We start from the raw sequence: 23,000 nt of genomic DNA, 5'->3' as shown, positions 1-23,000 counted from the left end.
ATTCTTCTCTTCAGGGAAGCAAGGGTGCCTGATGCGAGGGGGGGTGTGTGTAGAAGGCCATCTGGGTTACGCAGAGCAAAGAGAGCAGCGGATGAAACATTAACCGGGCTCCCTCGTGCGCCTGGTGTCGCAGCTTGGGAAGTGCTGGCTGGGGTCTGCAGGAGGAGAACCCAGGGGTCTCCTGCAAACGTGGGCGGGCCACTTTGCACTAGGTGAGACCCCGGACGGGGCGGCGGTCTCCCCCATCACTGCTCAGTCCTAGGAGAAGAGGAGGAGGAGGAGGAGGAAGCTGAGGTTGCCAGGCCAAGGGGCTGCCGGGACCCCGGAGGAAGGCCGGAGCAGGGAGCAAAGTTCTGGAGAAGCTCAAGAGGCCCGGCTGGGAGAGGAAGCCTCTGAAACTCACCTGGCCCTGTGGGATCGTGGCCCCTGCTGGACCCCGGCTGCAGGGGAAGCCAGCAGACTGCGGAGCGCCTCGGAGGCGGAGGAAGGGGACCTATCCGTGCCTCCGTCGCCAGAGGGGAACCAGCCGTGCCAGCCACCCCCAACGGCCGTCGATGGAGAGCCGTGGAGGGAGAGGGGTCCGGTAGTCGCTGGGACCATGAAGTTTTGGCTATGGGGATCCCTGGTAAGTGGTGTCGTTCCAGAGGTTGCCAAGAGGGAGGGCAGGCCCGCTGTGCCAGCCCTGGCGATCGATGGCGCTGGGCACTTGCCAAAAAGGCTGGCCGTCGGGGAAGATCTGGGGCTGCCCTTCCCATCCGTCAAAGTCCACGGGTCTTGGGGAGAGGGATGCCCATCATCCCCTGCCTGGAGGAGGCCTGGGTTGGGGACGCAATGGTGGGGCAGTTGTATTTCAGGGGTGGGGCAGTCGTATTTCGCCTGTTGGGTAAAGATGGCCAAGCATCACTCAGAAGGAGCAGAAGACCGGGCATTTAAACCAGGGGTGTGTCTGTCTGTCTGTGTGAAGCTGCTGGAGTTGGGGGGGGGGTCCCTTGACCATCAGGGGGCCGGAGTTGTCTAACCCTCTTGGGGGGCATCAGATTAGGGAAGTGTAAACTGAGCCTGCCAAGCAGGCTGGGGTATAATTCCTCCCCCCCCCCATTGCAAACAGAAGGAAGGGGCAAGACCAAGCGGGTCTGTGTTCAGGTGGGGGGGGGATTCATGCATTTCAGAGAGGGGGGTGGGTTCACAGCAGTGGCTCTCCCAGCAGGTAGAAAAACGAGGCTTGTCTATATGCCCTTTGGGAGCCCAGTAGCTGGAACGCTGCCCGGGTGGCCCCAGGCTGAGGATGTGGGAAAAATCTTGCGCATATTCCCAAGTTTGACCGCAGCGGACTTTGGCCACCCTGGAGAGAAACCAAATTAGTTAAGCGTGAAGGAATGGCCAGGCCTGATAAGGAATCTGTCAACATGGCAGGCCGAGAGGTGAGGGCTGAAGTGGGCATGCGGGGCAGGGGAGGTGAGAAATCCACCAGCTAGGTGGAAATAAAGGGGGGCAGGGAAGGCCCCACCTGCCGGCTCGCGATGGGAAGAAGGTCTGGGAGCCGGCTGGCCGTTTCTGAGCCTGTGACCCCCCCCCCAGTCAATTCTTAAGTCCAGCATGGTGGTGGAGAGCTGGCTGAGGGAGAAGGCCAGGCAGGGTCCTTAGCATGGGGGGCAGAGACGGAGGGGTCCCATGCGCCAAAGGAATGAGGAGAGCCAGCAATCGGGAGCAGTCAAGTCACCCGTCCTGCCCCTAGCAAATTGGGTGCCCCCCTGGCAACATCTGCCAGCTAGAAGACCTCCAAGATTCTTCCCAAGTCCGTTGTTCTGTTAGTCTGTCGGTCTCCTGTTTCCCTTTTGTTATTCTGTTACTCTGTTATTCTGTTTTGTTATTCTGTTGTTCTGTTATTCTGTTATTCCGTTGTTCTGATATTCTGTTTCCCATTTGTCATTCTCTTATTCTGTTCTGTTACTCTGTTGTTCCATTATTCCGTTGTTCTGTTGCTCTGTTCTGTTATTCTGTTATTCTATTCTTATTCTGATCTGTTATTCTGTTGTTCTGTTACTCCATTATTCTGTTATGCTGTTGTTCTGTTGGTCTATTCTATTATTTTGTTTCCCTTTTGTTATTCTGTTACTTTCTTAGTCTTGTTATTCTGTTGATCTGGTATTCTGTTGTACTGTTGTTCTATTATTCTGTTTCCCTTTTGTTATTCTGTGCTGTTATTCTGTTGTTCCATTATTCTGTTGTTCTGTTCTGCTATCCTGTTTCTCTTTTGTTATTCTGTTATTCTGTTGTTCTATTCTGTTACTTTCTTAGTCTTTTGTTATTCTGTTGATCTGGTATTCTGTTATTCTCTTGTTCTGTTACTCTTTCTGTTATTCTGTTGTTCTGTTATTCCATTATTCTGTTGTTCTATTCTGTTACTCTGTTCTGTTATTCTGTTGTTCCGTTATTCCGTTATTCCATTATTCTCTTGTCCTATTCTGTTACTTTCTTAGTCTTTTGTTATTCTGTTGATTGGGTATTCTGTTGTGCTGTTGTTCTATTCTATTATTCTGTTTCCCTTTTGTTATTCTGTGCTGTTATTCTGTTGTTCCATTATTCTGTTGTTCTGTTCTGCTATTCTGTTTCTCTTTTGTTATTCTGTTATTCTGTTGTTCTATTCTGTTACTTTCTTAGTCTTTTGTTATTCTGTTGATCGGGTATTCTGTTATTCTCTTGTTCTGTTACTCTATTCTGTTATTCTGTTTTGTTATTCTGTTGTTCTGTTATTCCATTATTCTGTTGTTCTATTCTGTTACTCTGTTCTGTTATTCTGTTGTTCCGTTATTCCGTTATTCCGTTATTCTCTTGTCCTATTCTGTTACTTTCTTAGTCTTTTGTTATTCTGTTGATCGGGTATTCTGTTGTGCTGTTGTGCTGTTGTTCTGCTGCTACCCCGTTATTCCTGGCCCCTACTTGACCGCAGCCCTTCGTCCTTTCTCCCCGCTTGCGCAGGGCTGATTCCATTTCTGTTGTTGTGGGCATCCTTGCACCCGGCCCTGCCCGCCCCGGCCCAGCCCATCTGCGACCAGAGTGTCATGAACAAATTCATCCAAGACGCCAGCAAGATGGAGAAGGACATTGTGAGTCCAGACGCTGCTCCTCCGGGTGGCCTGGCCTGGCCAGACTCGGAGTAGCCTACCCCTCCCGTTTCTCAGAGGGGCAAACTTGACCTAACCTTTAAAGCAGGGAAGGGCAGATCCTGGGCAGGGCAGTTTTTGTGCCAGTCCCAGAGATTGCAAGCAATCAAATCACAGACTCCTGGGGCAGGATGGGACCTTGGAGGTCATCTAGTCCAACCCCCGGCCCTCTCCCCCCCACAGGTGGACCTTTGTGAAGATGCCTGCAACTTACCAGAACACGTGACAGTGTTGGACACCAGGGTGAATTTTCCTGACTGGCCAGCGATGGACGTAAGTTGGCTCTGGGCGAGGCCACGCGGGAGCCCCACAGCTAGCAAAGGACCCCTCTGCTGACCGCCTTCTCCTCTTCCTCCTCCTCCTCTTCCTCTTCCTCCTCCCCCTCTTTCTGCCAGAGGTCCAGGCAGGCCTGGGAAGTGTGGCGCGGCCAGGCGCTTCTCTCCGTCGCCGTGGGCCTCGTCAAAAGCCAGCAGCCCCGGATGCAGCCTTTCCTGCGCCAGCTGGAGGTAATGGAGAGCAGCTTGAGAAGCATCCGCGAGATTCTGCGCAGGCACAACGCCCAGGTGAGGACCTGCCGAGATAGGATGGCCCTTTGCACAGGCTCAGAGGTAATAGTTGCCTTGGCTCCTTTGCCCACGTGCAGAGGAATGAAGGGGCCGGTACCAGGTCCGGGGAAGACTTTGCTTCAGTTTTTCTCCACCCTGTCCCCTTTAACAGAGGCGGACTTCAACTCCCAGAATGCCCCAGCAACGTCCATACATCTCCCCCGTTGACGCTGCTGGGGCATTCTGGGAGTTGAAGTAACACCTGTGAGCCCAGATCCACTTAACAGCCGTGCCACTGACTTGACAACCGCGGGGATTCACTGTGGCGAGAAAAAACGGCGCAGAGCTCACTTAATGATCGTCTTGCTTAGCAACGGAACTGTCTGTCGTACGTCAAGGACTGCGGTCCCAAACGCCGCGGCCCTTTCTTGTTTGACCTTGCTCCCTTCCTCTCCGGCAGGCAGACCGGCAGGAGGAGCCCCTCCCTCGGACATTGAGTGTGCAAACGGTGCAAAAACTCTTCAACGTTTATTCCAGTTTCCTGCGTGGGAAGGTCAACCTGTTTCTGGCCAGTGCTTGCCAGGGCAGTGGGAGGTGACCGGGCAGGGGGCTGCTTGCCACTCGGCGTGCCTCCCCTACGATGGGGAGGGGGAGGCCCCTCGGAGGCCGGACGACCACCGCCCGCTTGCTTGATTGGCTGCTTGAGAGACGCCGGCGCGCACACGCACCCCTACCACGCGGCAACTCGGGCCTTGCAGATGGCAGCGCCCACCCTCCCGCTGGGAGGGGCAGCCCAGCAGTCACCCCGAAAGCTGCTTCTGCCCGCTTCTAGGCGCCACCTGACTCGGGGTCACCAGGCACGGGACAAGACGGGACGAGGGGAGGTCCAGCCCAAGGAAGCAGGAACGGGGTGTCTCTCTCCCCAAAAACCCACCTTTGCCACCAGCATCCGTGCGAAGAAGGAAGAAAGCAAAGCTTGAAAAATTGGGGTGCATCAGCAGATGGCCTCCAGAGGTGCTTGTGTGACCCCCAAAATCTGCACGCACACACACACACACACACACACACACACACACACACCTTCTTTCAGTGGCTGGAGCAGCACGGGTGCAAGCCGCTTTGGGGGGCATTCCCAATTTCTTAAAATGGGAAAAAATTGCCTTGGTTTGCAGAGGGGGGGGGGTGTCAGACGGATCTACCCAAGTTGGGGAGACCCGGTTGTGCAAATAGGGGGGTGCCAAGGAGGTCATTTGTCTGGAGAAGGGGGGGTCACTTGTTCAAGCTGGCACATTTTCACACGTGGGGCCAGCCTTGACCCGAACATGACCCCCCCCAGTACCCATGTGCGCTGTGGAGATAAGGGCTGAACGGATCAGCTGGGGAGACGTCACAGGACAGCCGTGCCTGGCAGGTGTCAATCAAATCCTGGAAATCCTAACTTGGGAAATCCAGCATTGAAGCATCTTGAGCTTAAAAAATCCTCTTTTTTAAAGGTTGAAGCTTTACAGACGGTCCTTGACTTACCACTGTTCGTTTAGTGACCACTTCAACGGCACTGAGTTACGACCGTTTTTCACACTTACGACTGCTGTGGCACCCCCCGGTCATGTGATGAAAGTTCAGACGCTTGGCACAATGTCTCGTATTTATGACGGCATCCCGGGGTCACGTGGTCCCCTTTTGCGACCCCCCCCCAACAAGCAGAGGGAGAAGCCACGTTCACTTAGCGACGGGGTTACTAACTCAACAGTCGCAGTGATTCAGGTTAACAACGGTGGCCAGCAAGGTCATAAAATGGGGCAAAACTCACTTAACGACGGTCTTGCTTAGCGACAGAAATTTTGGGCTCCCTATATTGTCGGAATGAGATGAAGACCTTTTCCAGGTCTTCCAGAAGGTGCGACCCCCCCTCTTCTTCCTGCCCACAAAACGTGGAAAAGGGGGGGCTCTTTAGGGTGTCAGAAGGGGTGATTGACAGCTCCCAGGCAGCCCCTCCAGCGGCCGACTCTGGTGTGGTTGCAAGCAGCCCTCAGCTCACCCCCATTTGCTTAGTGACCGCTCAAAGTTACGACCGCCCTGAAAAAAGGGACTTACGTCTGGCTCACCCCTTTAACGACCATCCCTGCAGTCCTGTGATCAGAATTCAAACGCTTGACCGCCGGCACGCACTTACGACGGCTCTACACTGGCCTGGGTGTGTGTGTGTGTCACCTGATCCCCTTTTGCGACCTTCCAGGGGAAGTCAGATCCGCTTAACGACCGTGCAGCGATTCGCTTAGTAATTGTGACGAAAAGGTTGTAAAATTGGAGGTGGGCTCCTTTACCAACCGCCTCAGTCAGTCGTGGTCGTAAACCGAGGACTGCCTGTGACCAGCTTTTGCCCAGACAGATTTAATGTAAAGGACCTCCGGCGTCGGTATACATATGTATAGTTTTACTCTAAGTGACTTCTTGAGAGTTTATATTTGATATTAAGTTAAAGGTGTACAGTTTTCTGAGTATTTATCGTGTTTCCTTCGAGAGCAGCTGGTTTGTGAGTTGATTCCTAGAGAAACTGAGGCGGATTCCGGAGGGAGGGAAGAGGGCTGTGACAGCTCTTGTTTATCCTGATTAAAAGTCGCTCTGCTTTCCCAAACAAGCCAGCATTTCTTTGCCAGGTTTGATTTTCTCACGAAAGAAGCTGCAGGGGAAAAAAAAAAAGGGGGAGATGGAAGAAGCACTCTGCGCGTCCCCAGAGACACAGTTGCCTCTTTGCCTAACTCAGGGCTTCTCCAGCTTGGTAACTTTAAGATGGGTGGACTAGAAGACCTTCAAAGTCCCTGCAGCCCTCGGATTCTCTGATTCTGTGAAATGAGTTCAAGGCCCAGAAGTCCCCAGCCAACGTGCCGGCTGTGGAATTCTGGGAGTTGAAGTCCACCAATGCCAGTTGGGGAATCCTGGGAGTTGAAGTCCACTGGTGCCGGCTGGGGAATTCTGGGAGTTGAACTCCATCTATGCCAGCTGTGGAATTCTGGGAGTTGAAGTCCACCTATGTCAGCTGGGGAATTCTGGGAGTTGAAGTCCACCCTTGCCAGCTGGGGAATTCTGGGAGTTGAAGTCCACCTATGTCAGCTGGGGAATTCTGGGAGTTGAAGTCCACCCTTGCCGGTTGTGGAATTCTGGGAGTTGAAGTCCACTGGTGCCAGCTGTGGAATTCTGGGAGTTGAAGTCCACCCTTGCCGGCTGGGGAATTCTGGGAGTTGAAGTCCACTGGTGCCGGCTGGGAATTCTGAGAGTTGAAGTCCCCCGGTGCCAGCGGTGGAATTCTGGGAGTTGAAGTCCACCCATCTTAAAGTTGCCAAGGCGTCGGAAACCAGCCGGAGCCTACAAAACAGGCACTTCACACTTTTGCGGTGTTTTTCTGACAGCTGACCACCTATTGTTGCTTGCCCCTCTTTTGCGGTGTTTTTCTGACAGCTGACCACCTATTGTTGCTTGCCCCTCCACCGGCCTGGAAGGTCCCTCCCTGTCTCTGGCCATCAAGCAGCGGAAAAGGCCGCTGCCTCCGCCACGCCTGTCACGTGCCCACTCGGCTGCCAAGCCAAACAGAAGCTGGGATCAGCAGGCAGGAGGCCAGCTGGGCTCCCCGGCAGAGGGAGGGAAGGAAGGAGGGACTGGTGGGGTCTGGAGCTTCCCCGGGCAGGGCACCGAATCACCCAGGCCTGCCTGCCTGCCCCACGGAGCCTTCCCCAGTCCCCGTCCTCTGCTGAGGCAGCTTTTCAGCCTGCACCCCAACCCGGCCCTGGAGGCCTGTGGAGTGCTCTACCTGTGGGACTTCCACTTCACCACGGCAGCCATAATGCCCCCTTGCTAGAGAGGAACTCAGCTGGTCTCCCGAGGATCAGTTGCTGGGTCAAGAAAATGGGCGCCTCTTCCCTTTTTATGGTGGGGGAGGGGCAGGGGAGGGGGCAAATGGGGCAAAATGCCACCTGAGCCGAACCCGCCAGAAACCGGCCTGGGTCAAGAGCTGGAGGCCCAAATCAACCAGCGCTTCTTGCCTGGGACTTCCGCCAGAGGTGTGGACTTCAACTCCCAGAATTCCTCTCTGCTCAGCTGGCAGCGGACGAGGCCCGCCAAAGCAGCAAAGCCTCTAGGGCAGTGTTTCCCAGCCTTGACCATTTTAAGGCGTGTGGACTTCAACTCCCAGAATTCCACAGCCAGCATTGCTGGCTGTGGAATTCTGGGAGTTGAAGTCCACACGCCTTAAAATGGTCAAGGTTGAGAAACACTGCTCTAGGGCAGCCGGGGGTCTCCCATCCACAGACCCCCCCCCAACCACAGTTGAATGGCCTGGCACCCTGATCTCCCCAAAGCAGCAAACCCCCCAGGACGCTGATGCTCAGGATTGCCAGGGACCCCAGCACATCTGGGGGGGGGGCAGCAAGAGAAGCTGGCAAAAGGGGTGTGTGCGTATTGGGAGGGGGGGTCTGGGCACCGCTCTGCCCCCCCTTAGGGTCGAAGGTGTGCGTGCCAGACAACCCCCCCCCTCCACGTTATGCAGAGCTCTGGGCTTGGCAATGGGGACTTGATTAAGGCCCCCACCGCCAGCAAAAGGCAGAGCTTGACCCCCCCCTCCCACGCACATCTGGAGAGTCAGCACCTCTCTGGGAGGGGGCAAGCGCGGACAGCCACCCCAGAGGGAGGAGCAGCTGCCGGAGCAGGTGAAGGGCCGTCCGCCCAACTCCGCTGGGTCAGTCCAGGGCTGGCTGGACAGGGGCCTCCCGAGAGCCAGGGGTGAGTTGGGGGTCTCTTTGCAGGGAGAGGGGTTATCAGCTGGCCCTGGGTCCCTGGGTCCCTCAAGATTGGGGGGTCTCGGGAGGAAAAACGGGGGCTGTGATTGGCACCACCAAAAAGCCAATTTTGGGGTGGGGGTGGCGTGTGACTATCTCCCCTCCAAATCTTTATCCCCTTCTTGGGCTGAATTTTGCACAACATGAAGACACTCACAATGTGTGTGTGTGTGTGTGTGTGTGTGTGTGTGTGTGCATGTAAGAAGAATCTCCTTCCCCCCCACCCCCATCCCTTCCCTCTCCTACTTGGTGAATCCCCGGCGGTTGGGGGGGTCCATCATTTCCCTCCCCCCCAAGACCCTCTAACGGGACCCAGGCCCTGTTCCCACAACCCTTTTAACCCCGGGGAGCCCAGGGGTTGGGTTGGGGGGTCAATCTGGGGAGGGCTTTCTGTGCCTGGCAGGAGAGCCAACCCCAACGGGAGAGTCATTCGGGGGTTTCAGGGTCGTGCGAACGCAGCCGAGAGGCGGAAACCCTCAACTCGTCACTTATTCGCTTCGCTTTGGCTTTAGAGCCGAATTCGAATTCAGCTACCCCCCTCCCCCCCAATTTCTCCTGCCGGCGGCCCCCTCCAGGCCATTTCTGGGTCTGTGCAAGGGTGGGGGATCCAGTCCCCCCCCCCGGGAAGAGGCTTGCGGGCAGGGGGCTGGGTTCTCCAGAAGAGCAGAAAAATGGGGCCGTCTGAGTGACCCCTGGGTTCCCCCCCCTCCCCATCCAGGTAAACCAGCATTAGCAATCTGGTGTCGCAAGACAAAGTAAACAATTTTTGTGCACGTGGCAAACAGCTTGAAGCTGGATCCGGGTGGGAGAATCACTCTTCGCCCCCCCTCCCTCCATTGGCCAAGGGGCCTTTAACAAACGGTCAGCCAGGCAGATGTTCACCTGGGGCAGCTCCCTCCTTCCCACCCAAGAGACCAATTTCAATACAAAAAACCCCTTTTGCCACACAAACCCGGTCGAGGGTGTGTAACTTCACTTCCTGGGGAGGAAGAAGACCCCCCCCCTCAGCCCCACGTAGGGCAGGGGGCTGAAAGCCAGCCAGTCCACCCCAGTTAACCATTGGTTGAGCAAACCGGTGTGAACTTTTAGGAAGAAAAAGCCCAGGTTGGTGGTCTGCCCGCTTGGATGCCAAGGGAGGTAATTCTGGCCCTGGTGGTCGGGGCGCCACCAGGAGATCACAAAGCCCTGGGCTGGACCGGGAGGTGGGGAAAACCTTGGAAAGAAGGGGCGGGCAAGAAGGAACTCCGTGGAGGTTTGAAGGAGGCTTTAGACCAGGGGTGTCCAGCCTTGGCCCCTTTAAGACTTGTGGACTTCAATTCCCAGAATTCCCCAGCCAGCAAAGCTGGCTGGGGAATTCTGGGAGTTGAAGTCCACAAGTCTTAAAGGGGCCAAGGCTGGAACACCCCTCCTTTAGAAACCAGCTAAGAGAGATTTTTGGGAAATAACCCCCCCCACACACACACACACATGCCTGCCTGCTACACAGGGCCCAACCGCATGACCGGGAGGACACCCGCCTGCACGAGCCGATTAACCCCCCCCTGTGCCCGATGCTGATAAGGGGGCTACACCAGGCACGTCTCCCGCAGGGCCGAGGGGAGGCAGGGTGTGCCCTGATAACCGCCTGATGCTGGTGGAGCCCTCAAGAATTTCTGCCTGCCTCTTTCGACAGCGCTGCTGGGGACCCATCGGGGACGATGGACTTTTGGACAGCCCGCCTGCAGCGAGTGGTAAGGCTGGGACACCCCGATCCGCTTAAAGATCCCCCCACCCACTGCCTTTTATTCCTGGAACAACATCCCTGCAAGGTAGACAGGGCTGCTCTTCCCCATCCCAGATCCGGCAGAAAGCTGGCCAGAGGTCCTACACCATCTACCGCAACACGGCCGAGGACGATGGGGACCGTGACTCCGGGGGGCTTCAGATCAAGATGGACGAAGCTGAGGGTCCCAACGGCCCAGCGTCCGGCAGCCAGAAGGAGGGGTCCCACGTTCCCGGGCCAAAACGGTGGAAGACGGGGGTGTACCTGGCTTTGGTGGGCCTTCTACTGCTGATCGTAGGTGAGAAAGGAGGTCCAGTTCCCCCCCCCGCCAGCCTGCTTGTTCCCCCCCCCCCGGCTTGGAGAAATTTGCCCCCTTCCTCAAAGTCACTTCCAGCAGGATTAGACCAATGAGGTGGTCTTGAGTCCTCCATACTGGGTGGGGGTCCTAAAGGACTGTTTTTCCTGGGGACCGCCATCTTGGGGGGGGTCTTCTCCAGTCCCCAGTGGAGATGACGGCTGGCACGGTTGGCATCAGACCCCCCCAGACTTAAATCTGGAGGCCCTTTGCCCCCCACCCCTTAACGTCCTCTGCCCCCTGCAGGGTTCCTCCTGGGGTACGTCTCTTCCCGGAGGGGGGGCTCCTGCACGGCCTGTGCAGACTTCCTGCCCATGATCGAGGACGGCCCCTACCGCCCGGCCCAGGACCCCCGGGGGCCACCCCCCCTGTATTGGAGCGACCTTAGGGAGATGTTCCAGAAGTATCTCAACGAGGAGAAGATCGAGGGGACCATCCGGTGAGGACCCCCCTCCACGGGAGGGGCCCCGAGGGACGAGGACGGGCTGGGGGGGCCACAGTGGGGTCCATCAGGCATCTGAGGGGGGGGCACCCTGGGGGGACTTTCTCTCCTCAGTCAGCGAGAGGGGGGCCCTCTTAGCATCATCACTTTTAAGCCCCCCCCCAAATTTGTCTCATCTCTGCAACAGGAATTCCCTGCTGGAAAAGTGTGTGTGTGTGTGTGTGTGTGTGTGTGTGTATGTGTGTGTGTGTGTGTGTTTGAGGGTGAGGTGTCACATTCAAAGCTCTGACGGGTAAAGGAGAGGACCCCTCAGAAGGGTTTTTTTTTTTTTTACTAATCATATGGATGTATTTTTTTTTAGTTGCTTTCTTTTCTTTTTTCTTGTTTGTGTTATTCTGTTATTTTACTTTCGCTTTGTTTAAACTTCCTTTTTATGGCTGTGAGTCCTCTAGAGTAGCCCCGTGGCCAGGTAGGCAATACACGAATTTAATTACATATATTTATATTTATACATTTATATATAAATTTATATATATAAATTACATTTATATATATGTGTATATATGTGTGTGTGTGTGTGTGTAATATATAAATATATGTATACATATATAAATTATTTATATATTAATAATAATAATACCTAGGATGCTGGCAGCAACCCGTGTCAACCATCAGCACCAGTCAATTTGAATGTTCAGTTGACTGAGGTTCATGTCTAATGAATAATAATAATAATAATAATAATAATAATAATAATAATAATAATAATACCTAGGATGCTGGCAGCAACCAGTCAATCATCAATGCCAGTCAATCTGAATGCTCAGTTGACTGAAGTGCACATCTAATGAATAATAATAATAATAATAATAATAATAATAATACCTAGGATATAATAATAATAGTAATAATAATAATAATAATACCTAGGATGCTGGCAGCAACCGTCAACCATCAACGCCAGTCAATTTGAATGCTCAGTTGACTGAGGTTCACGTTTAATGAATAATAATAATAATAATAATAATAATAATAATAATAATAATAATATAATGCATCAGATTGTGAGTCGAATGGAAGATTAAACCATCATCATATCTCTGCTCCCTGGCAGAAAAATGAGTGAGGGTCCCCACCCTCCTGGCTCCCCTGCCCTGGACGCCCTCTCCAGCCACGTCCTGGAGGCCTTCACCTCCTTTGGCCTGGACCACAGCTGGACCGATAGCCACTACGTGGGGTTGCAGCGCCCCGACCGGTCAGTACGGCTGATACTGGGGCTATTTGGGAGGGCAGGGGGAGCAGGGGCTGCTGGGCTTTTTAACCCCCCCCGTCACCCTCTTTTTCCAGGAGGCAGCCCACCTTCCTCCAGCGGGTGGATGCCAGCGGGGCTGTGACGGAGGAGCTGCAGCTGGAAGATCCAGATGTTTACTGCCCCTACAGCGCCTCTGGCACGGTCGTGGTAATTCCCGGGCTCTGCTCCGGTTAAGTGAATTTTGCCCCATTTTATAACCTTTTTTGCCACGGTCGTTAAGTCTGAAAAACAGTCCCCAGTCCGTTTTTTTTCCCAGCGCCCTTGTAACTTTGAACGGTCCTTAAACGAATTGTTGTAAAGTCAAGGACTTACCTGTAGCTGCCCACCCCGGAGTGAAAAAAATACAAAAGAGGGGTTAAGGTAGACTTCACCAAGGGCTGGAAGCTCTTCAGGAGAGATGGCAAGAAAACCCTTAGTCCAGAAGGGCGCAGGAGGGGACTGGGGGGGGGAGTTGCCCCATCTCTTCCCTGGGGTGGGGACTTCTCCTGCCCTCCCCATCCGAAGGGTCCCCCCTCCCCCTCTGAGCCTCTTTCCCCACTCCCCATCCTCAGGGCGGCCTCGTCTTTGCCAACTACGGGCGCAGGGAGGACTTTGCGCTGCTGGAGCAGCTGGGGCTGAGTCCGCGGGGGCACCTGGTCATCGCCCGCGTTGGGAAAATCAGCTATGCCGAGAAGGTGAGCCGGGACACCCCGACATCTGGCATCTCTGCCAGGTGACGGGGGACAGGTGGGGTTTCTGGACCCCGCAGGTGCAGCTGTGCAGACGGGGGGGGGGAGGACCCCTGACCTCTTTGCAATGGGGAGGGGGGGGAATGTCCAAAGCAGCGTCCCTATGGAAAGGGGAGACAGAGGGGGGTCTGGTTGGGAACAGGCTAGCGGGGCTTTGAGGATTGGGGGGGGGTCATGAAAGGTGAAAGGTCGTTCCGAGCACTTCCTCCCCCCCCCCAGGTGGCAAACGCAGAGGCTAACCAGGCGAAGGGGATCCTCATTTACCCAGACCCCCAGGATATCCCTCAAGACCCCCGTAAACTGGGCCTTTTCCCTAACATCAGCATTTATGGACACGTGAGTAGTTTTTTTTGGGGGGGGGGGTTCAGAAGCAGCAGGACAAGAAGCAACAGATGGAAACTAAGCAAGGAGAGACGCAACCTAGAACTAAGGAGAAACTTCCTGACAGTGAGAACAATTAATCAGTGGAACTACCTGCCTCCAGAAGTGGTGAATGCTCCAATGCTGGAAGTTTTTAAGAAGAGACTGGACAGCCATTTGTCCGAAATGGTCTAGGGTTTCCTCCCTGAGCAGGGAGTTGGACTAGATAACCTCCAAGGTCCCTTCCAACTTTATTATTATTATTATTATTATTATTATTATTATTATTATTATTATTAAACTAATCACAGAGAGAAGCAACCTAGAACTAAGAAGAAACTTCCTGTCAGTTAGAATAATTAACCAGTGGAACTACTGGCCACCAGAAGCGGTGAATGCTCCAACACTGAAAGTTTTTAAGAAGAGACTGGATGGCCCTTTGTTTAAAATGGGATAGGGTTTCCTGCCTGAGCAGGGGATGACCTCCACGGTCCCTTATTATTATTATTATTATTATTATTATTATTATTATTATTATTATTATTATTATTATGGATCATCGCACAGTCAGCCAGATGTTCAGACTGGATTTGGCATTTTGTCTACCTATCGAGTCCTTACCCAGGACCTGGGATAGGCAGATGTGGATGTTTGATGGTATTACAGGTATCGTCGCAGGATGGAAGCAGTTCCTAGTAAGGCTGCCTTTTGCAATTGACTAATAGCAAATTTGTCAATGCTATTATTATTATTATTATTATTATTATTATTCAGTTTGCATTCTCCTACCTGCCGGGGCCGTCCTGATGCATTGGGGGCCACTGAGCAGGCGGTGGCAGCAGAGAGCCCCTGATGCAGCAGCTTGCTCCTACCCAGGTAGACTGCCTTGACCCACGGAGATTCCGGATGGCTTTCCTACCTCAGGGTGCCCTTTTTTTCTCCCTGCCCCCTTGCAGGTTCATATGGGGGCTGGAGATCCTTATAGCCCCGGCTTCCCGTCCTTCAACCACACCCAGTTTCCCCCCATAAAATCCTCGGGGCTGCCCTCAATCCTGGCTCACCCCATCAGTGCCGCCGTGGCCGCCCTCCTGCTCCGGTGTGTAGCTGGGGGGTGGGGGGGAAGGTTGTGTTGAGTGGGGAGATGGATGGACCCAGCTGGGGCCGTGCCCGCCTTCCGACGTGGCATTCACACGTTCGTTTCTGATTCCCCTCCAGGCAGCTGAGCGGCCCCCCGGCCCCCCAGGCGTGGAGGGGCAGCCTTCCGGAGGTCCCCTACCTGCTCGGCCCCGGGGACCCCGACTTCCGCCTGCAGCTCGGGGTGCACAACGTCCGGCAGTCGGTCATGATTAACAACGTTTTCGGCTGCATTGAGGGCAAATTTGAACCCGGTACCAGGGGTGGTGAGGAGGAGAGACGGGGTCGCTGCAAAGGGAGACGGGTCGGGGAATGTCTTGTGATCCTCTGCTTTGCATCCTTTGGATCTGCTAGATCACTACCTGATCGTGGGGGCCCAGCGGGATTCCCTGGGGCCCGGAGCTGCACGGTCTGGGGTGGGCACGGCCATTTTGCTGGAACTGGCCCGGACTTTCGTTGCCATGGTGCAGAACGGTGAGCCAAGGGTGGCAGCGTGTGGCGTGTGTGTCTCTCTGTGTGTGTGTGTGTGTGTGTGTGTGTGTGTGTGTGTGTCCCTTCCTAGGACCCCAGTGCAAACATTCCCTGAAATGCAGGGAGTCCTCAACTTACGGCCGAGCCCAAAATTTCTGTCGCTAAGTGAGACGCTTGTGAGTTTGGCTCCATTTTACGATCTTTCTTGCCACAGTGGTGGCAAGTGAATCACGGCAGTTGTTAAGCGAGTCCCACGGTCGTTAAGTGAATCTGGCCCCCTCCTCGACTTTGCTGGTCCCAAGGTACCGAAAGGGGATCACGGTCGTAAGTAGGAGTCCATTGCCCAAGCATTTGAATTTTGAGAGCGTGATGGCGAGGACGCTGCAGCGGTCGTAAGGGTGAAAAAAGTCCCTTTGAAGTTATTCAAAGGGTCACTAAACGAATTGTTGTAAGTTGAGGACTTGCCTGTAAAACATGAGGGGGCTGCTTTGAAAGGGGTGGGCCTCACGGCCCCCTCCTGCGCCACAGCAGCCCTTGGGGGGCCCTTTGGAGCTCCGGGGTGGGGGCTGTGGCGAGTTTGAAAGAAGCCGGCCAGGAGTGACGCAGATCCCCTGTCCTACACCGCAGGGTTCCAGCTACGGAGGAGTCTGCTGTTTGTGAGCTGGGATGCCGGCGACTTCGGCAGCGTGGGGTCCACCGAGTGGCTGGAGGCAAGTGGGGCGTGCTTGTGTGCTTGTGTGTGTGTGTGTGGAGGAAATGGTGGCATCTCCCCCTCCCTCTGGATTTGTCAAAGAGGGGTGCGCTGGGAACCCCCCAATCTGATGTGTCCCCCCCAAACCCTCGCCACGTCCATGTCTGTCTCTCAGCAGCCCACGAAACGGACCCCTTGATCAGGGGGCCTCAGGAATGGGGGCAAGGGGGCTGCGCCTCTCGGCTGCCCCACAGAGGGTCTCTGGACAGCGAAGCCCCCCCCATTTCTACCCACCCCTTTTTAAAAAACTCGTCTGGTCTCTGCAGGGCTACCTCACAATGCTGCATCTGAAGGCCGCTGCGTACATCAGTCTGGACAATGCGGTCCTGGGTGAGTGGGGTGGGGGAGGCGGGCAGCCCACCCCCTGCTACCCAAGGGGGGGGGTCTGCGGAAAGGAAGACCCACCCCGCAGGCATCCGAGTCCGCTCAGAGGGTGAAGACCCCAAGCGCCGTTATGAAAAAACCAGAACGACGCGGGTGGGAGAACTGAAAAAAAAAGAAGCAGGAAGATTGGGCGACGAGGACTAGAACCTTGGCCCTGGGTCTCTCCGCAGGAGATGACAAATTGCTGGCCAAGAGCAGCCCTGCCCTGATCAGCCTCATCGAGAGCGTCATTAAACAGGTGGGGAAGCCCCGAGGGGATAGGCGGGGGGGGGGGAGGAAAGAAGGGGAAGGGTCTTTGTGGGAGGGGAGGGCAGCTCTCCACCCACAGCCTCTCCCCCGCAGGTGGACAGCCCCAATCGCAGCGGCCAAAGCATCTTTGAGAAGATGACCGAGCAGGGCCAGCGCTGGGAAAATGAGGGGTAAGAAGGATTGACACCCCAACTTTAGACCCCCTTGCTCCCCCTCCCATCAGGGCTGAGCTCCAGAATTAGCCATAAGGCTAAAAGTTGGACAATAATCAAAGGGGGAAAAAATCAGTAGCTTAATCAGCGTTTCTTAGCCCTAAAAACTTTGGGTGGAAGTTGAGAATCTAGAAAGAGTGCAGAGAACAGCAACAAAGATAATTAGGGAACTGGAGGCTAAAAAATATAAGGAACAGCTGCTAGAATAGGGTATGTCCATTTTAACGAAGAGGAGGGGGGGACACGATAGCAGCCTTCCAGTATCTCAGGGGCTGCCCCAAAGAAAAGGGAGTCAAGCTATTTTCCAAAGCGCCTGAAGACAGGACAAGAAGCAACAGGTGGAAATTCATCAAGGAGAGAAGCAACCTAGAACTAAGGAGAAACTTCCTGACCGTGAGAACAATTAACCAGTGGAACAACCTGCCTCCAGAAGCAGTAAATGCTCCAACACTGGAAGCTTTTAAGAAGAGACTGGACAGCCATTTGTCTGAAATGGTGTAGGATTTCCTGCCTGAGCAGGGGGTTGGACTAGATGACCTCCAAGGTCCCTTCCAACTTTACTATTATTATTATTACTATTAATAATAATAATAATAATAATAATAATAATAATAATAATAATATCTTTACTTGTTCACGGTTGAGAAAAACTAGTTTTTAGGGGCTCAAAATCTCAAAATCTCTTGAAATGCCATTTCTGGAAAAAAAAAACCCATTTCCCCTGCCTCCCACTGACCTTGGTGGGCTTCTCTCCCCTTGCAGCCTCCGGCCCCTCCCTATGGACAGCAGCGCCTTCGCCTTCACCTCCTTCGGGGGGGTCCCAGCCGTGGAGTTTTCCTTCGCAGAGGAGGTGAGACCGCCGGCCCCTTGCCCAAAATGGAGTGTGGGGGTGTGGGGGGTGGGCCCCGAGGACCCCTCTCCACCCTTGCAAGACTGAAACACAGGGAGTCCTCAACTTATGGCCACAGCTACGCCCAAAATGTCTGCTGCTAACCGGGACGGTCGTTTTAAGTGAGTTTGGCCAAATTTGACGGCCGTTCCTGCCAGGGTCGTTAAATGAATCACCACAGCTATTAAGTTGGTGAAGCGAATCTGGCTTCCCCCGTGGATTTTGCCTGGTCAGAAGGTCGCCAAAAGGGATTGTGTGACTCCCCACCTGGGACGTTGCGACCGTCGTGAATATGAGTCAGCTGACAAGCACCCGAACATACGTCACGTGACCGTGGGGATACTGCAACGGCCCTTTTTTTTCAGTGCCGTTGTGACTTACAACCGTCACTACTTCCAACACCGGAAGTTTTCAAGAAGAGACTGGACAGCCATTTGTCCGAAATGGTATAGGGTTTCCTGCCTGAGGAGGGGGTTGGACTAGATGACCTCCAAGGTCCCTTCCAACTTTATTATTATTATTATTATCATTATCATTATTATTATTATTATTAGGAATGGAATGGAATGGAATGGAAGAACTGAACCGAACCGAACCGAACTGAACCAAACAGAACAGAACAGAATAATAAAATACAGAATAGTAATAGAAGAGAAGAGAAGAGAAAACAATAAGAAATAATAATAGAATAGAATAGGAATAGAATAGAAATACAGAATAGAATAGAATAGAATAGAATAGAATAGAATAGAATAGAATAGAATAGGAAATAATAATAGAATAGAATAGAATAGGAATAGAATAGAAATACAGAATAGAATAGAATAGAATAGAATAGAATAGAATAGAATAGAATAGAATAGAATAGAATAGAATAGAATAGGAAATAATAATAGAATAGAATAGGAATAGAATAGAAATACAGAATAGAATAGAATAGAATAGAATAGAATATAGGAATCAAGAATAGACTAGACTAGACTAGACTAGACTAGAATAGAATAGAATAAAATAGAATAGAAGCTGGAAGGGACCTTGGAGGTCTTCTAGTCCAGCCCCCTGCTCAAGCAGGATGACCTGTCCTATACCATCTCTATTATTATTATTATTATTATTATTATTATACTAAATTAACTGTTGTAAGTTGAGGATGAGCTGTCAATGGGCAGGGTTGGGTCTCCTGCCCAGAGCAGTGGTCAGCATCCTCCCCCCCATTCTGAAGGCGGCACCGCCAAGTGGACTTGGATCCCCAGCCCTGTCTCCCTTAGGGGCTGCGGCCCCCCAGCCTTGCTGCTTTCGCCCTGTCCCCCCACAGGACTCACGCCCGTACCCCTTCCTCAACACCATGCTGGACACCTACGACCACCTCAACCGGGCTCTCCAGGGCCGCCTCCCTGCCGTGGCCAAGACGGTGGCCGAGGTGGTGGGCCACCTGTTGATCAAGCTGAGCCACGACCACCTGCTGCCCCTGGACTACTGGTGCTATGGGGACGTCCTCCTGCAGGAGATTGCCCACTTCAACCAGTACAACACGCTCCTGAAGGTGGGAGCCCTGCCCCTCCCTCCCTCCCTCTCCGCAAAAGAGGCACGCTGCCCTCGCGTTTATTTATTAGGCTCCATCTTTTATTATTTTTATAAATAACGCAAGGCGCTAAACCAGTGTTTCTCAACCTTGACAATTTTAAGGCATGTGGACTTAAAGGCATTGCTGGCTGTGGAATTCTGGGAGTTGAAGTCCACATGCCTTAAAATTGTCAAGGTTGAGAAACACTGCACTAAACATATCTGATACAGACAATCCTCGACTTACAATCAAATGCAGCCTGCCCATCCCTGAAGCAGAACTGGAACTCACCGTCTCCTGGTGATTGGCCCAAAGTCACCCAGCTGGCTTTCATGCCTAAGGCGGGACTAGAACTCACCTAGTGCCACCTTTTCAAATAATTTGATTTTTTAGCCTCCGTCCTTCAAAGGAAAACCCAGCTACTTTGCCTGATTGCGTTTCTTACAGCTTCCAGCAGGGGGCGCACAGGTGAGAAACACACCTGCTCATCTGTTAGCGCCACCTGCCAGGTAATGCTGCTGGGTCTCTCTCCTGGGAGGGGGCTCCCCCCACCTTTCTGCAACCTATTCTGGCTTCAGCCCCCTACCTCTGCTTTTTTCCTCACCCAGAGTCGGGGCCTCACCCTGCAGTGGATGTATTCGGCACGGGGCGATTATGCGCGGGCCGCCGAGAAGCTGCGCAGGGACATCTACACCTCGGAGGAGCAAAACGAGAGGCTTCTGCGCATGTTCAACGTCCGCATAATGCGGGTGAGGCCAGAGGTCTTGGAGGGCTGGGGGGGGGCTGCTGGTCTGCCACCTGCAAATGGCTGTGGGAGGGTATAATTTCAGGTGTTTCCAACTATTTTCCAACTTTACAGCTTTAAGATGGGTGGATTGCAACTCCCAGAATTCTGGGAGTTACAGTCCGCCCATCTTAAAGCTGCAAATTCAGGAAAGACTGAGTTTCAGAGGTGGCTGCCTTCATAAGCGGGACTGAATTTCAGAGGTGGCTGCCTTCATAAGCGGGTCTGAGTTTCAGAGGTGGCTGCCTTTATAAGCGGGTCTGAGTTTCAGAGGTGGTTGCCTTCATAAGCGGGTCTGAGTTTCAGAGGTGGTTGCCTTTATAAGCGGGACTGAGTTTCAGAGGTGGCTGCCTTCATGAGTGGGACTGAGTTTCAGAGGTGGCCGCCTTCATATGCAGAACTGAGTTTCAGAGGTGACTGCCTTCATAAGCGGGACTGAATTTCAGAGGTAGCTGCCTTCATAAGCGGGTCTGAGTTTCAGAGGTGGCTGCCTTCATACGCGGGACTGAGTTTCAGAGGTGGCTGCCTTCATAAGCGGGATTGAGTTTCAGAGGTGGCTGCCTTCATGAGTGGGACTGAGTTTCAGAGGTGGCTGCCTTCATAAGCGGCAGCAGCTGCTTTCATTAACCCCTAATAATGTTAGACCAGTGGTTCTCAACCTGTGGGTCGGGACCCCATTTGGGGTCGAATTTCACGGGGGTTGCCAAACAACACAGTCCGCCATTCCCCCCCCCCTTTTCCTTAGCTGTGCTACTCCCTTTTATTCTATTGGCTTTTGAAAGCCAATCGAATAGACTCTCTTGAATAGAGTCTAATTCTATTGGCTTTCAAAAGCCAATAGGAATTGTCCAGGCTGTCTCTGCCCTGCTGAGCCCGCCAAAAGTCCCATTCTGCAAACGGTGCTGCACCAGTTGAGTAGTCCTCGACTTACGACCGGTTGGGGGTCGCGGCATTAAAAAGGTTGAGAACCACTGCGTTAGACAGAAAAGGAGCCCCCAGACCCATATCCTGATTCTGGAAGATCATGGATCATCAGCCCTGGGGGTGTCCGGATGAAAGGACCCCCACTCCCTCAGCCTGGCAGTGGCCCTTTGGGGTCCACCGCTCCCCCCACCAGGCCAAAGGACGCCTCCCTTTGCTTCCCCTCCTCCAGGTGGAATTCTACTTCCTCTCTCAATACGTGGCGGTGACCGAGACCCCCTTCCGGCACATCATCCACGGCCGGGGGCCCCACACCCTGAGGGCCCTCCTGGAGCACGTCAGCCTCCTGTGGGACGCCCCGGAGAAGTTCGACGAAGTTCTCTTCCGCCGGCAACTCGCCCTCGTCACCTGGACGCTGCAGGGGGCCGCCAACGCCCTCAGCGGGGACGTGTGGAATATCGACAATAATTTCTGAGCCGGGACACAAATCAGGGCCTCGGCCAAGGCCCCAAGGCCCCTAGCGTTAGCACCGGCATTTATAGAGTCCCTCAGATGCTCCCAACTCTGGTTACCCCCAAAAGTGCTTGCAAAGCAGATCCGTTTGGCAAAGGGTGTTGCGCTTTTTCGCAAGCACACGTGTGCACACACACACACACACACACAGGGGTTTCGTTTCACATCCTCCCCCCAAGTTTTTCTCTTTTCCTTCCTTCCTTTTTTCCTTCTGATTCTTAATTTATCAGTGACAGGGTTCACTATGAATTATCGGAATATTGCTATGCAATAGACTAGCAAGGCCGTCGCCCCCCCCTGGGTTAATTGCACGCCCCCCCATGGAATGGCAGCCCCCCCTCCTTTGCACCACCCCTCCCCACCGGATTTATCAGCAGCAAGGCCTGCTATAAATGGAACTGATTTATTGCTATGTAATAAGACGGGAATCCTGCCTCCTTTCCTTCCTTCCTTCTTTCATTCCTTTCCCTCCTTCCTTCCTCCTTCGTTCCTCGGTCAACGGCTGCAAATGTTTATTGCACGATGGAATAAAAAAGGCTGATTGACTGTTTTTGGGATGCTCACGAAGGCCTGGTGGATGGATAGCCGCAGCTGTGTTCGCCACAAATAATCCCTCTCCCAGGACAGGTGTCAATCAAATCGTGGCTGACTTGGACAAATCAGCATTAAAGCGTCTGAAGCTAAAAAAACCTTCCCTTCTAAAGGTTGAAGCTTTACAACTGTTCATTTACTGACACTTCAAAAAAAGGGACTTATAACCGTGTTTCACATTTAACAACCATCGCAGCATCCCGATGGTCAGGGGATCAAAATTCAGACGCTTGGCAAGGTGGCTCACGTTTACGACGGTCGCAGCGTCCCAGGTGTGCGTGAGTGTGTGTCACGCGATCCCCTTTTGCGACCGTCGGACAAACCATGGGGAAGCCAGGTTCACTTAACGACGGTGCTAACTTAATAACTGGAGGTCGTAAAATGGAGCAAAACTCACTTCACGACTTAGCAACAGATATTTTCGGCTCAATTGCGGTCGTCACGTCGAGGACGGCTTGTAAATGCCTGCACGGAGCTCGGGGTCTACTCTAATTTAGGTACCCCATCCCCCAATTGGGGCACTGGATCCTTGGAGGGGGGAAGAGGACGTTGTCACATCAGGGCACCCCCCCTGTTTTCTTGGCAAGTTTTTTTTTCCAAATTGGTTTGCCATTGCCTCCTTCCTGGTGCGGAGAAAAAGTGGCTGGCACAAAGTCACCTAATCAGTTTTCGTGCCTACAGCAGATCTAGAATTCATAAGTTCTCGGTTGTGAGCCTGGCACCAAACTGGCTCTGAGGCAGGTCTGAGATTCTCCTTAATTCCCTAGAGCAAACCAGGATCCCCGTAGCCTTTGATTAAAGCCACTTGGCCACAATCCAAACCACCTTTTGTTGATTTTGTCTGAGAGGAGAACCACGATAGCCCGCAGGGGTCAAACCCCAGGGAGGGCCCTATGGCCCTGCAAATTTCATTTAAAACAACAGAACCGATTTTATTACATTTTATTACATTTAACCAAACGAAAATTTATCAAGTAGAGTCGAACGTTTAATTAAGATTGAACAGAATCGAATTTCGTTAAATGTAATAAAACTGAACT

General features: G+C 53.2%; 2 protein-coding genes across 7 annotated transcripts; both read left to right on the top strand.

The window, feature by feature from the left end:
• The first annotated feature begins 499 nt into the window (after positions 1–499).
• On the top strand, positions 500–6,355 carry EPO (erythropoietin). The gene is made up of 5 exons (XM_039324864.1): positions 500–625; positions 2,980–3,107; positions 3,348–3,437; positions 3,560–3,727; positions 4,170–6,355. The coding sequence occupies exons 1-5, from the start codon at positions 613–615 to the stop codon at positions 4,305–4,307; spliced, it is 537 nt and encodes a 178-aa protein (XP_039180798.1). The 5' UTR covers positions 500–612; the 3' UTR covers positions 4,308–6,355.
• A 2,029-nt stretch (positions 6,356–8,384) lies between these two features.
• TFR2 (transferrin receptor 2) lies at positions 8,385–21,919 on the top strand. 6 transcript variants are annotated; one of them, XM_039324857.1, is made up of 19 exons: positions 8,385–8,482; positions 10,211–10,268; positions 10,376–10,598; positions 10,902–11,094; positions 12,212–12,352; positions 12,445–12,556; positions 12,961–13,083; positions 13,357–13,473; positions 14,454–14,593; positions 14,713–14,885; positions 14,986–15,105; positions 15,730–15,812; positions 16,120–16,183; positions 16,408–16,475; positions 16,580–16,656; positions 17,461–17,548; positions 18,903–19,130; positions 19,760–19,900; positions 21,089–21,919. In XM_039324857.1, exons 2-19 carry the CDS (start codon positions 10,236–10,238, stop codon positions 21,329–21,331), a joined length of 2,367 nt encoding a protein of 788 aa, XP_039180791.1. In that variant the 5' UTR covers positions 8,385–8,482; positions 10,211–10,235; the 3' UTR covers positions 21,332–21,919. The 6 variants fall into 6 exon arrangements, with proteins under 6 accessions (XP_039180791.1, XP_039180794.1, XP_039180793.1 ...); XM_039324859.1 differs by lacking the exon at positions 8,385–8,482 and adding an exon at positions 19,599–19,660 and having other exon boundaries at positions 10,045–10,268; positions 21,089–21,227; XM_039324860.1 differs by lacking the exons at positions 8,385–8,482; positions 19,760–19,900; positions 21,089–21,919 and adding an exon at positions 19,545–19,600 and having other exon boundaries at positions 10,043–10,268.
• The last annotated feature ends 1,081 nt before the right edge of the window (positions 21,920–23,000 follow it).

This window comes from Crotalus tigris, unplaced genomic scaffold (assembly GCF_016545835.1).
Source record: "Crotalus tigris isolate CLP2741 ecotype Arizona unplaced genomic scaffold, ASM1654583v1 scf7180000024309.744930, whole genome shotgun sequence".
In the NCBI taxonomy this organism is placed as follows: Eukaryota; Metazoa; Chordata; class Lepidosauria; order Squamata; family Viperidae; genus Crotalus; species Crotalus tigris.
Note: the sequence above shows the minus strand (reverse complement) of the source record. Positions and strands in the feature narration are given on the sequence as shown.

Bases quoted from the DNA above. Each gene is read 5' to 3' on its own strand.
- EPO (XM_039324864.1), top strand. The intron at 3,108-3,347 runs GTGAGTCCAGAC...TCCCCCCCACAG, and splicing joins GCAAGATGGAGAAGGACATT to GTGGACCTTTGTGAAGATGC. The intron at 3,728-4,169 runs GTGAGGACCTGC...CCTCTCCGGCAG, and splicing joins TGCGCAGGCACAACGCCCAG to GCAGACCGGCAGGAGGAGCC.
- TFR2 (XM_039324857.1), top strand. From the start codon at position 10,236: ATGGACTTTTGGACAGCCCGCCTGCAGCGAGTG. The intron at 10,599-10,901 runs GTGAGAAAGGAG...TGCCCCCTGCAG, and splicing joins CCTTCTACTGCTGATCGTAG to GGTTCCTCCTGGGGTACGTC. The intron at 16,184-16,407 runs GTGAGTGGGGTG...GTCTCTCCGCAG, and splicing joins TCTGGACAATGCGGTCCTGG to GAGATGACAAATTGCTGGCC.